This window comes from Epinephelus lanceolatus, chromosome 10 (genome assembly GCF_041903045.1).
Source record: "Epinephelus lanceolatus isolate andai-2023 chromosome 10, ASM4190304v1, whole genome shotgun sequence".
Taxonomy (NCBI): Eukaryota; Metazoa; Chordata; class Actinopteri; order Perciformes; family Serranidae; genus Epinephelus; species Epinephelus lanceolatus.
The window spans coordinates 36,011,796-36,026,202 of NC_135743.1; the positions used below are offsets into that span (position 1 = coordinate 36,011,796).

General features: G+C 42.1%; 1 protein-coding gene across 1 annotated transcript; it reads left to right on the forward strand.

Annotated features, from left to right (window-relative positions):
* Positions 1-1,507: 1,507 nt before the first annotated feature.
* Positions 1,508-3,887, forward strand: kcns2 (potassium voltage-gated channel modifier subfamily S member 2). The gene is made up of 2 exons (XM_033640134.2): positions 1,508-1,640; positions 1,950-3,887. Exon 2 carries the CDS (start codon positions 1,952-1,954, stop codon positions 3,389-3,391), a length of 1,440 nt encoding a protein of 479 aa, XP_033496025.1. The 5' UTR covers positions 1,508-1,640; positions 1,950-1,951; the 3' UTR covers positions 3,392-3,887.
* The last annotated feature ends 10,520 nt before the right edge of the window (positions 3,888-14,407 follow it).

Here is a 14,407-nt window from a genome sequence, read left to right on the forward strand (position 1 = left end):
CTCCTCTATCACATTTTTGACCATAAGACCTTATTGACATATATGATGTTGAGAAACAACAATACATATAGTATGTCCAATTAAAACATTCAACCAAGGGAAAAATAGATATCTCGACACACACTGAAAAATGACTATGACAGCATGAATAAAACTGCAAAATCAAACAATTCTCAACGTTTCCTATTTATTTGCTGTAGCACTCCATTATCCCATTTCTGTATGCATACTCAGCGATCCAGATAAACTCAATAGGTGTTCAGTACAAATCACCATACCCATACTTGTGGCATGACAAGTACTTGTAACATGACAGACATCTATAGAACAACAATCAGCTCTGCAAAAAAAAATTTTTTTTAAATTATGTGTTTCCCTTGATGTTATGTAACTCAGTAACACTTGTTGTTACCTTTGTATTTGTTGGTATGTCCATATTGTTGACGTGTTTGCACTAATGGGTGTATAAAGCAAATTAATACTTTTCAGCCTGTGAAACATTTGTCTCCTGTGAAAAATAACCCCAATGATGTCATCAGCGTCTCAGCTTAGGTTTAGAGACTTTAAGGTTTTAATGTATAACCCACATTACAAACAAGAAGTTGGTTGTAACGGGTTTTGCAGGCAGGGACATTCTAATGAAAGAGGTAGCTGAGTTGCACCATGCGAATTGTAGGATCCAGATCCTTTTCAGGATCCAGATCCTTTTTTGGAGCTTGATCCTTACCAGGGATTTAAAATCAAGATATCTGTCTCTGTCTCCTGTGCGTCCTCAACTTTATGGACATGCAATACTAAATCGATGGAGTACCCCATTCAGCAGAGTGATATTATAATCTTTCTTTATTCTGGAACTGTATCTGCACTAGATTGTGATCTTTTATATGATATTATAGCAATGCTTGCTCAGGCTCCCATATCATCACTGTAATAGGATAATTACAATGCACAATATTAAGCATTTGTCCTAAAGTTTCTGGTATAAAGCCGTTATTTCTACAGCTACACCGCTAACGCAAAATAGTTTACTTAATGTGTCGGTGCTTTCCGTGTGTTCCTCAGTAGGTGACTCCCCCTCTCCTCCTGGAGGAGCTGCGCCTCGTCCCTCAGCGCCGTGATGTTGAGATCACTTCGGGAGGGCGGTGCAGAAGGAGAGCTACGTGTTGCTGCGCAGCAACAGATAGAAAGAGGAGAGAGAAAGAGAGAGAGGAATTCCCTCGCACAGCCAAAAGCGGCTGTCAGGGCGTGTATCAGTTCCTATGGCTCCTAGAATACAATGTACTAAATGTAGCCGATACCTGGAACTGAAGGAGGAGTAAAACCCGGCGGATGCAGGATGTAAGGACTACCAGCTCCAACAAGCCTGCGGGAATATCTGAGGAGGGACCGTCAGTTTATTTCTGTCTGGAGGCAACATCATATTTGACATCGCGCCGACTCCCTTTGGAAGAGACTTCATCGTCTCCTGTTCAAGCGGAGAAAATCAGCCTGACAGAGGCGCGCCTGTCTGGACTCCAGGGGACGGGGGTCTCCGTGATTATTACAGGGCCATAACTTGGCCACAAACTACAGTATGCCATCACCGGAGTTGAAATGCAGAGTCTTCTCCTGGGTGTTCAGTGAGCTGGCTGTGCTTTGAAGTAAGTTCTTTGTTCTTACGTGCGCTTTTGTTGCAAAGGAACCAAATGTTACTCTTCGTGTAACTGTCTACAGGGAGGGAGAAAGCACGTGGTTGTAACAAATGGGCATTTTGTGTTTTATCTAAAAAAAAAAGCTACTCAAAGGATGATATTAAATTCAAATAACTCCTTTCTCCCTTTCTTTCTCTCTGTCCTCTGTGCGTGTCTCTTTGTACTGACTGTCTCTTTCTGTTTGTGTCAATGTGATTTTGTCCGCCTCTCTTTGTTCCTCTCTGTGCGCCACGCGTCTGTGTGTGTCCCTCTCTCCAGACATGACAGGTCAGGCCCTGGGGAAACCAGGCCGCAGGGCTCACATGGATGACAACGCCGCCATCCGCATCAACGTGGGCGGCTTCAAGAAGCGTCTCCAGTCCGACACTCTCTCCCGGTTCCCCGAAACGAGGCTTGCGCGCTTACTCCACTGCCAGTCCAAAGAATCCATCCTGGAGCTGTGCGACGACTACGACGACACGGAGAAGGAGTTTTACTTCGACAGGAACCCGGCACTCTTCCCCTACGTGTTGAATTTCTACAACACGGGGAGACTGCACGTCATGGCGGAGCTGTGCATCTTCTCCTTCAGCCAGGAGATCGAGTACTGGGGCATCAACGAGTTCTTCATCGACTCCTGCTGCAGCAGCGCCTACCACTGTAGGAAAATGGACCAGGAACGGGAGGACTGGGAGGATAGAAGCGATGAAGGGAGCACCACTTCATCTTTTGACGAGCTGTTGGAGTTTTACAGCGACGCCACCAAGTTTGACAAGCAGCTGCTCGGGAGCGCACGGAGGCGCGTCTGGTTAATGCTGGATAACCCCGGCTACTCCGTGGCAAGCCGCATCATCAGCATCCTCTCTATCCTGGTGGTGCTCGGCTCCATCGCAACTATGTGCATGAACAGCATGAGCGAGTTCAGCCTGTTGGACAGTGACGGGCAGCCCACAGAGGACCCGCGTTTTGAGACTGTGGAGCACTTTGGCATCGGCTGGTTCACTCTGGAGCTGATCGCCAGATTCATGGTGGCGCCGGATCTTCTGCATTTCTTCGAGCACCCGTTAAATATGATCGACCTTGTGTCCATACTTCCGTTTTACCTGACACTCCTTATAAACCTGGTGGTGGAGAGCACCCCGGCTCTGGCCAACCTGGGACGTGTTGCACAAGTGCTGAGGCTGATGAGGATTTTCCGCATCCTGAAGCTGGCCCGTCACTCTACAGGGCTGCGCTCCCTGGGTGCCACCCTCAGGAACAGCTACAAAGAAGTGGGCCTGCTGCTTCTCTACCTGGCCGTCGGGGTGTCGTTTTTCTCCGTCATGGCCTACACGGTGGAGAAAGAGGACAGCGAGGATCTCTCCACCATCCCGGCGTGCTGGTGGTGGGCCACCGTCAGCATGACCACCGTCGGGTACGGAGACGTGGTGCCGGTGTCCATAGCGGGCAAGCTGACCGCCTCAGCGTGCATCCTGGCCGGGATCTTAGTAGTTGTGCTTCCGATTACGCTCATATTCAATAAATTCTCTCTCTTCTACAAGAGACAAAAACAGCTAGAGATCGCAATGAGAAGCTGTGATTTCGACGAGGGTATAAAAGAGGTGCCCTCGGTCAACCTGAGGAACTATTACGCACACAAAGTCAAATCCCTCATGGCGAGCTTGTCAAACATGAGCCGGAGTTCACCCAGTGAACACAGTCTGAATGAATCCATACATTGAAAGGGTTTTATCAAGGACACCCGGTCAGGTTTGGGTGACACTTTTCATTCAATGTGGCTGCATGAGGAGCTGTCCGGGGTGCTGAAGCCTCTGGATCAAAAGCCCACTTCCTCCCACTGATGTCTGACCGTTTGCCTCTCTGTAGCTCAGTGCAATAACGTGTTAATATATGTGTCAGTCAAAATGAGAACGTGAGAAAATGTACAGGACAGCCTGAATATGATATTTCACTGTGCATTATTATGGCCCTTTACCAAACAGGCCAATATCTGACCACATAAGATTAAAAAGAAAGAGAATGCTGTAGTTGTTTGCAGTCCTAGATGGTGTCACACTGTAGTCCATCCTCCAGCTGTACTTGTTGTGATCAAATGTGTCTGAAAGTAACTCCAGCTGTATCTCTTTTGAAAGAGTGTTGATGTGTTATTGTTCTGTTGCAACAAGATTACTTCAGATGTGTGGTTGAAGCAAACTGTATTAAACAAAAAATACACAACGCCCTTCCTCATGTTTTTCATGCGCAGAGCGAGGGTCTTTCAGCATCTTCCCAAGTTAACATAAGTAAGCCCGAAGGGGTAGCGAGGGATTTATAGTAGTGACTGACACAATACCTAAAACAGTTTGACAGGCATAGCAACAACCATTCAGAGCTGACACATTGAGTACGTTTATTCAGAGGATTTTATTTTTTGGGGCATTTTGGCAATGACATCCCCTTTTAAAATGACAAAACAACTGCTTTTATTAATCAGTATGTCATAACAAGGCAGTAATTAAATGTATATTTGGGGGACCCACTTTATAGTCAGACATACTCAATACATAGATAGAAAATATAAAGAAAAAAATTTCCTATGCTACAAAAGGCAACCATGCAGTGCCATCCAAAAATAATCATTGGCAGATTTTATCACAATGTAAATCAACTTGGCTCTAGTAGTATGGTGTACTGCAGTTCTGTGTGGTTTGTCCAAGTGGTGTTGCTGTACCCCAGCAGAAGTAGTTGCTGGATGGCTGTGGAGTAGGTACAATCAATGCCTAACACTGTACTGTCTCTATTTAATCAGTTTTAAATGTACTGAAAATTGATAAACTACACTGTAATATGAGTGGTATGTGGGCTATATCATTGTAGATTCTTGTAGTTTTTTGTAAAGTGTTATTATGTCATAAAAGTTGCTATAAAAAATGAAAATAAGTCATAGTATAATATGTCATAAAAAAGTAATTTAAGAGTCATAGTGAATGCACTTTTCCCGTGCGGCAATCAGTCATAAGCTTGCTCCCTAAAAAGGCACTCAGTCATCAAAACTTTAAGACTCCTTGAAACAATTTTTGTTGAAAATGCTCTGAAATGGTCTATTTAGCTGTTGAGTTTCTAAAAATATCTCCTGGGAGGAATGAATCCCAGACCCCCCTGGAAGGTTGGTCAATTGTAAATGATACCCCCCACTGTTTAACAGGTAATTACGGCCCTGCGTTTTAGGAATTAACTGTCATGTATTTCACAATTAATTGATATCCACAAACATGGTATCATACTGGTAAAGCAGACAGTAGATCCATCACCAAAGTAGAAGTTACACCTTGTCGTGCTTTCTGCATACCGCTATATTTACCTCTAAGGAGAACTGTGCAGAAAATACTTGAGAATTCAGTATGCAGATACAGACATTTTCTTTTGTCATTGTTCAGTTTCATGTAAATCTTCCTTTCTATGAGTAATTTGTCCCCTTGTCAACAGCCTGTAACCTCAGAAGATGAATGGTGGAGGCAACCTGCAAACTTCTCTTTTTTTTCTATTAAGTCTCAAGGTGTCTTGTTAAAGTTTTTTTTATTCCACTGGGACAGTGGGAGTGAAGTTTTCTCTCATTCAATGCACTTGCAGGAACACAACAGAGAGCACCCACTTAGTGGCATTGATTTCAGTTTAAACGAAAAAGAGCCATTTGATACAAATAGACACCAGCTCTAAAAAAAAAAAAATCAATTCTTTTGTCATCAAATATGTCTGTACAGTTGGCTGCATTGATTACAGCTTTTAATTTAAGAAGCATTTTATTTTGAAGGCAGTTCTTAAAATGATTCCTCTATAACAGATGACTGTTATTATTCTGAGCTGATTCTTCTCATCAAGACACAGAAGATGCGATTGGATAAAACAGCACTGCGACACCTTTATCACTGTCAGAGTTTTGTTTTCCTCAAGTTACAGATAATTCATACATTTATGCACATTTCAGTGACTTGAGCAGTCAACCTAATATGCTCCAGTAGTTGAGGGATGATTGGAAATTCATTGTTTCTAAATTAATATGTGCAGACAGGCAGAAGTATCGCACATATTACCACTCACAACTAATTAGCTTGAGCATACAGATTGCAGCCCAGTGGATTTCACCTGCGGTACAGGAAGTCCCAAAGGTTTCATGTCACATTTGTTTTTATTCTACAACAACTCTGTACCAGAAAATAAATGTGTTATTATATGGAATTCCAAATTCTATGAGAACACCAAAGAGCTTTTGGGTGTACATATAAAATCATAACAGTATTAGAATACTGAGTTTTGATTCATTCGAGGGATGAGTGAACAATAACCGAGTGGCACAGGGGTAATTCTAATGCACTTCAGCAACAAGGTCATGCTCACTTGGAAATTACTAATGAGAAACTCACATATCGCAGGTTGTTTTTTAAAGTATTTCTGGGGAGCTCATTTGAAATAATATTTACCCTCAGAGGCCAATTATATCAGTCTCCTTTTGTTTACTCCTAAGCCTTTAAAGGCAACTCCCCCAGGAGCAAATTCAGAACGCCATGCAGCGCTGCACTAGCATGGAAAAATCAGTAAATGAGTTCACAGTGACAGTGGGTGACATTTATACATATCAACAGAGGCATACCAAAAACAGAACAGCAGTCAATAGTTTCCAAGACAAATGTAATTATAGAATTTAGAAGAAGATTGAAATGTACTTTAGGAGAGTGGGTGCAAGAGAAACGATAACAAGATTAGTAGATTTGGCCAATGTCATCTAAGCCCAAAAGTCAGCGCTTTGTATGTGTGTGTGTGTGTGTGTGTGTGTGTGTGTGTGTGTGTGTGTGTAGGTCACTGTGACTTCTGAGGAGGAAGATGGAGATGTCTGGCCCCTTCACTGCCTCCTCTGACTTGCCTGTATCGTTACCCTGTGACTGTGGTGATAGATGTAAGCAGGGCCCAGAGCCTGTCTGGCACACAGCTGAGTACAGATGGCAGCTCAGGTCATTAGAGGAAGACCGTGGCAGAAGTCTGCTGTCCTCCTTTACTCTAGTAACCAGCAAAGTTTAAACTCAGTTCATCCATTTCTTTTGATCATTAAGACCAAAATTTGTGACTCATCGCAGGAAGATAAGGGCGCATTGGGGAGTTTTTAAAAAATTGTCTCATATGTAATCATCAAAGCTTTTAGAGGTGTGCTTTATAATCAGGGCTGGTAAAATGTTTTATTTTAATTATTAATCACTGAATCAAAAGAGTTCCTTATGATAAAAAATAGTGAAAAGAGCGTGGGCTTATTTGCAGATCATGAGAAGATGCTGAATATGTTGGTAGAATATTGAGCCTATGTGGGGGGGATATTGAGCCTATTAATGCAGAGCTGACGGGGGAATAAGAACTAAATGGTGTACGTGCTTTTGTGTGCGTGTGTCGTTGCATGTGTGTGCGAACGTACTGTACACAAGCATACCAGACAGCGTGTCTAATGGGGAACTTATTGAAGCTGGCAGCACAAGCGTCATCTCCAGTCTGCTCTGTATCGGCGATATAAAACTCTGTTACTAAGCAGGCGTTCCGTGTTGTTGCACATTACCATCTGCTACTATCCCTTTGCTTTAAACAGTGTGGGAAGATTGGATCTTTTCCGTGTGCTTGTTTCTTTCTCTCCCCCCCCCTTCTGCCTCTTCCCACCACGTCTGATCTGTGGATATTTCCAAAAATAATCTCTCATTACATGGATCATGGCATTGCTAATTATCATCTACTGATCTCATGCACATGCAGGTAATGGCAAACATGGATGGCTGATCATATTGTTTCATGCTACCATTAAGAAATCTCAATCAAAGCCATGTTGGATTTTTCTAGATTCTGAAAGATAAACAGGGCATACTTTTTTAAATACGTGCAGGATTTGCATTATTCACCAGCCTGATATCTTTTTAAAGAATTAATACTTTATTTCTAATGGGCATCTTTTTTCTTTTATTCAGATCGGGTAGACTTTTGTGCTGACTTGCCACAAGTAAAATTGCAAGGGATATTATGATGAAAGCCGTCCTGGCTTCAAATTTCTTGGAACAAGACTAATAGTCTGCCACCATGCAAATGGCTCTGTGGTGCTTTGAGCTAAATGTTACTGTCAGCATGCTAACAAGTTCATAATGATAATGTCAGCATGCTGATGTTTTGCAGTTGCAATGGCAAATATGTTCACCATCTTCAGCCCAGTCACCAGACTTGTGTTGGCATTTTGGCATTATATACAGTACAGGCCAAAAGTTTGGACACACCTTCTCATTCAATGCGTTTTCTTTATTTTCATGACTATTTACATTGTAGATTCTCACTGAAGGCATCAAAACTATGAATGAACACATGTGGAGTTATGTACTTAACAAAAAAAGGTGAAATAACTGAAAACATGTTTTATATTCTAGTTTCTTCAAAATAGCCACCCTTTGCTCTGATTACTGCTTTGCACACTCTTGGCATTCTCTCCATGAGCTTCAAGAGGTAGTCACCTGAAATGGTTTTCCAACAGTCTTGAAGGAGTTCCCAGAGGTGTTTAGCACTTGTTGGCCCCTTTGCCTTCACTCTGCGGTCCAGCTCACCCCAAACCATCTCCATTGGGTTCAGGTCCGGTGACTGTGGAGGCCAGGTCATCTGCCGCAGCACTCCATCACTCTCCTTCTTGGTCAAATAGCCCTTACACAGCCTGGAGGTGTGTTTGGGGTCATTGTCCTGTTGAAAAATAAATGATCGTCCAACTAAACGCAAACCGGATGGGATGGCATGTCGGTTCAGTGTGCCTTCAATTTTGAATAAATCCCCAACAGTGTCACCAGCAAAACTCCCCCACACCATCACACCTCCTCCTCCATGCTTCACAGTGGGAACCAGGCATGTGGAATCCATCCGTTCACCTTTTCTGTGTCTCACAAAGACACGGCGGTTGGAACCAAAGATCTCAAATTTGGACTCATCAGACCAAAGCACAGATTTCCACTGGTCTGATGTCCATTCCTTGTGTTTCTTGGCCCAAACAAATCTCTTCTGCTTGTTGCCTCTCCTTAGCAGTGGTTTCCTAGCAGCTATTTGACCATGAAGGCCTGATTCGCGCAGTCTCCTCTTAACAGTTGTTCTAGAGATGGGTCTGCTGCTAGAACTCTGTGTGGCATTCATCTGGTCTCTGATCTGAGCTGCTGTTAACTTGCGATTTCTGAGGCTGGTGACTCGGATGAACTTATCCTCAGAAGCAGAGGTGACTCTTGGTCTTCCTTTCCTGGGTCGGTCCTCATGTGTGCCAGTTTCGTTGTAGCGCTTGATGGCTTTTGCGACTCCACTTGGGGACACATTTAAAGTTTTTGCAATTTTCCGGACTGACTGACCTTCATTTCTTAAAGTAATGATGGCCACTCGTTTTTCTTTAGTTAGCTGATTGGTTCTTGCCATAATATGAATTTTAACAGTTGTCCAATAGGGCTGTCGGCTGTGTATTAACCTGACTTCTGCACAACACAACTGATGGTCCCAACCCCATTGATAAAGCAAGAAATTCCACTAATTAACCCTGATAAGGCACACCTGTGAAGTGGAAACCATTTCAGGTGACTACCTCTTGAAGCTCATGGAGAGAATGCCAAGAGTGTGCAAAGCAGTAATCAGAGCAAAGGGTGGCTATTTTGAAGAAACTAGAATATAAAACATGTTTTCAGTTATTTCACCTTTTTTTGTTAAGTACATAACTCCACATGTGTTCATTCATAGTTTTGATGCCTTCAGTGAGAATCTACAATGTAAATAGTCATGAAAATAAAGAAAACGCATTGAATGAGAGGGTGTGTCCAAACTTTTGGCCTGTACTGTATTTTATTTATTATATTTATGCAAACCATGAATATGTTACATATGTAATTTCATGGGTATCTTGACAATGTTTCTACAATGTCATAGCATTTGTCATCAGGAGATGGAGGGGATGGTGGATGGCTGTCATCTAGTGAGATGCCTGCCGAGCGGCAGACCACTGTTCAAGACCAACAAACAACAAAACCAGTTGTGATTTAGCAAGTCATTGCTGTGTTTCCAGCATATTTTTAGGCAAAAAATGTGGGTGTTTTGTAGTTTTATAGCGTTGGTGAAATGTAAACTTTCAATATATCCGTAATTGAGTTGCCATCTCATTTTGGCGTGCTAGTATGCTAAAATATGCCCTAAACTCATTGTGCAGCTGGAGCTAATGAGAATTCCAGCATTTATGAAGGTATAGTTGTTAAGATATTTCAGTCAAAACCACAAATTTAATGGCACTCAATCCCATAGTTGTTGAGTTGTTTCAGTCTGGGCCAAAGTGTTAGACAAACCAACATACCACAAAGGTAGCGTGGCTAAAAACACTGGACTCATTTTGTGCAACAATGTGAAGATTAATTTTTTTTTAACCCTGTTTGATTTCAAACATACTTAAAGTCTACCTCCACAAAAAAATGTGTTTTTCTTATGATTATGTCCCCTGAAACGTCTGACCTTGACTATACTGACTTGTATCTCTGCAAAGTTTGTCACTAGAGAAGTGTTTTCATATTCCTTCACTGAAGGGGGTGATGTCTGTGCACATCCCTAAAATCTGAGATTCAAATCTACGCCAGGTGAGCTAAATTATGTACATCACAAATATGAAAGCCAATTGCTGTCTAATTTGGGAAATACAAATCAACAGGGGAACAGACTTTGACACATCGGCAAAAAAAAAAAAAAAAGCATAAGCACAGTAATTTTTTTGTGTGCAGCACACCAGACCCTGGAGCTCCCTTCCACTATCTACCAAAGACTATATTATCGCAGATATAATTGTTCCCTATGTTTCACAACCATTAACGCTGCATCAGACTGGCAGTTAGCCTGAAAGCTAACAAGCTAACAAACAACTTAAACGGATAAAAGATGCTAACTACACCTACCATTTTAATACAACTGCTAGTTTGGTGCACACTGTCATCGCTTGGGTGGCAAAGTGAGGCAAAGAGCTGTATGGGTGAGTCTCTCCAATGTTTCGCCAGCGCTAGCCATCTTGATGTGCACTGCTCTTTCACTGGTCAGCCTAGCGTAAGCAGCGGAGGTGGCCAGGGTGGAGGCCAGACCCAGAATCCATTAGTGAGGTAGAAAGAGTAGATCTGCTTCGGGACCCATTATAGAGTTGTTTTTAACTGTTATGTGGCAAAAAGCATGTTACAAAAATATTAGAATTAGTATAAGTGTTACTTTAAATTGTGTCTGGAGGCAGACTTGAAGCACATCATATCAAATCAGTGTATCATGGTTATATTATCAAAACATCATATCAAATACCAGTTCAGACTGAAACCACAACAGAAAACCTGCATCCCTGCACAAAACCTCCCACAAGCAAAGCGGATGTTGGCCCCTCACCAGGACAGGAAACTTGATCATCAAGGAAGTACTGAAGGACAACAATTTTAAACAAATGAGACCATTAACGCTCCTTCTTTTTAGTGCAGCACTTTGTCTGCTACCATTAAGTGACTCATCCAGAGAGACAGATGTTTTTGGATCTAAATCAGAACAGCTTTCCCACAAAATTTTAATGGATAGCATAAAATGGCCCAGTCCAACACTTAGCGAGCGCTACCCTACCTTTTACAAATGACTTTTATGAAAATCAACTCCCAGATTTATATTGAAACACCGCAGCTAGTCCTGTTTAAACAGTCTGAAAGGCTGGAAGTGCATTTTTGTTCTCAACAGCCAAGAAAGGTAATGGTGTACTTTGGCAGTTTTGTTTGGATGGCACAGAGGCGGCAGTCAGCGCAAAACACTTAATTATAGGAGCCTGTACTTTCCAAGTGCAAGCAGAGGACCTGAGCTAAATACGTGCAAGTTGGACACCTCAGTGATTTAACAAAACCTTATACCCAGGAAGGGTTTGTTAACCCTTATTTTCCCAAATGAGCTTGATTCTTGTCTTGCTGACTTTTCTGGAGTTTCAGTAACATTCAGGTTTTAGTGCCATAATTAAGGGTTTGACAGGTTCCCTGCAAAAGAAGGGGAAATGGACTGCCTGGATATTTTTAGGTGCTTAAAGGATTTACATGACCATCCAGTCCAAACCATGCTTTCCCAGCAGTGAGGCCAGGGAGTCTTAAACAATTTCATTTCACACATCTCTGACTCATCAGCTTCTATGGACTGCATTTGGGGCAAGTAGTCCTCAGTGTACATGATCAGAAATTACAAGTGGGAGCAAAACCTACTGAATGTTGAGGCATTTTTTTTTTTGACAGATTATCTGTACAGAGGGATATGTATAATTTCCCCTTCAAAGCCCTTCAAGAACCTTAGTAGTAGGCTGCATGCACACACACCAAGATCAGCTTTCATTTTACTGTACGTCATGCATGAAATCATCCAGGTCTGAAAAATGGCCTGAGAAAGTGAGATACACACACACACACACACACACACACACACACACACACACACAGAGGCACACCTAGACAATGCCTATTCATCTCACTGACAGGTTTTACTGATAAGTTCGACGTACATCTCTGTACCTGGAGCGTGACTCACTGCATTTCTGTAGCAGTGCAGCTAAACTGGCAGTCCAGGTGGAAACAGATGGGCAGCCCTCATGGTTACCTCATGAGGGCTGAGAATGAGACAGAATCTCTACATGTAGCAATCTTGTAATGCTGGTTGGTGGCTCAGAGGATAGAGAAGATATTGGGCATGCACTACTAGGCTGGGAGCCCCCATGTCGTTTAAAAAAAATTCCTAAAGTTCAGAATGGTGTTGTAAAGGCAAACGCTTGCCAACACACACCACCACCACACACACACACAGCTCAGAGTAAATTGAACTGTGGGTCTTTCTCAGACACTCCTGCTCCCACAGGTGATACAGAGGGCCAGACAGACTCAGATTGGATCCATTATTACACTTGGATGGGTGGTGAGGGGTTGAGTCAAGACGACAGACACAATCAGTCTTTTCCAAACTTCAAAGTGAGAGGAGAAAAGGTTGGGAGATACATATAGATCACTTATCTGTAGGTCTGTGTGTGATGTGTTTGTGTGGTTATATATTTGCATGTATGTGGATTTTGTGTGTGTCTGTGTGTGTGAGTGTGAGTGTGTGTGTGTCATTACTTTTCTCCGGAATCAATTTCCTCTAGGTGCCAAGGACAGCAGTGCAGACGGTTTGATTTGTAAAGCTTGTAGCAGTCCACCTGAGCCCAATGGGATGATGTCAATAATACCTTGAAAAGCCCTGATATCTCAAGGTGGGTACTTTTAGAAAAAAAAAACAATTATGTGGAAGGTTCTGCAGCAATAATACAAGAAATATGAGTGAAGGTGGAGGACTATCAAACAGTATGCAACCACAAGGCTCATGATGCTACCGAGGGTAATAAAAAAATTCTGCAAGATGCAGAGGCAATAATACTATTCATGTACTTTAGTCAAAGACAAAAAATGGCAAAATGATTCACATTTGTCAGGGCCACAGGCACCATGAAATATACCATTCAATTCAAGTGGAGGCTCAGCTGGAGAAAAGGCAAGAATACAGATCCTGTATCAAAAGAAAAATTCAGTTGTTAGTGGGAGTAATGAGTCTATTTCTGGTTCTTAGAACTACGCCCCTTTTCCTCCCCACCTTCCCCCTTTTACTCAATTGATCTTCTTGGATCATCAATTCACTAAATACTGAGGGCTACATTCATCCCCCTATAGTATTGGGGAATGGTGATAATTGCCTAATTTGTTATAATTGCAGTGCTGTACCTTGTCTAGTGTGGTTAATTGCCTTTGAAATCCACCTGGTGTTAGAATTATACTGTGCAAAGTGCTGCAGCCACTCCAGGGGGGACTGCGCTGTCTAAATGAAACTGATTATGGAAACAAACTGAGCTTCAGCCTGGTGCTGCAGAGTGGCTCTATGATTTTTTGTTTAGTTAATCTCAGGTTGGCTTTTGGGGGAGGCTGTTTGTGTACTAAGGTAAAGGTGGAGGTGCAGGGTGTTCCCTCTGACCGATAAATGTTAGTCAGTATTGATGTCTGACCATCTGGATGTTTCTCTGCTGGTGTGAATAGCTGAGTGTTAAACAGTACTAGCCAGTTTGGTAATTGTGGCAAAAGAGGCAATGCTTTGACTACTTGATAAAATAAATAACAAAAGTATTGTGAGCTAGTAAGTATGAATATTATAGCTGTAGTCATTTAACACACCTAAATTGAATGCCAGTAAGTACACAGGGATGGCTGAAAGTAACTGACTGATTACCAAGTACACTATATGTAATGATATATATGTAGTATTAGAATTCATTAGATCAGCTTTTGCTAGTGACTGTTGTTTACTGGTGATTACTTAGTTATCAGGCTGTTCTGATGCACTGTTTGTACGTATAAATTTTAAAAGTAGTGCACCACATTTCATATATAACCCATATAATCAAGAGCCAGTAATTTGTGTATAACCCACATAATCAGGAAGGCTGTGATTATGTGACCAATGCACCAATGAGAGTTAAGAAGGAAGTAGTATAAAGAGCGGGAGTCCACAAAAGCAAGCAGGTTGGCCCAAGTGGATGGATCATAAAGCTCACTATGTTTCTTTTCCTAAACTAAATCAAGTTTACATTAAGTACGTAACATGACAAAGCCATTTCTGGGGTGCCACTTTCTTAGATATCATACAAACTGTTGTATGTACATTTTCATAAGATA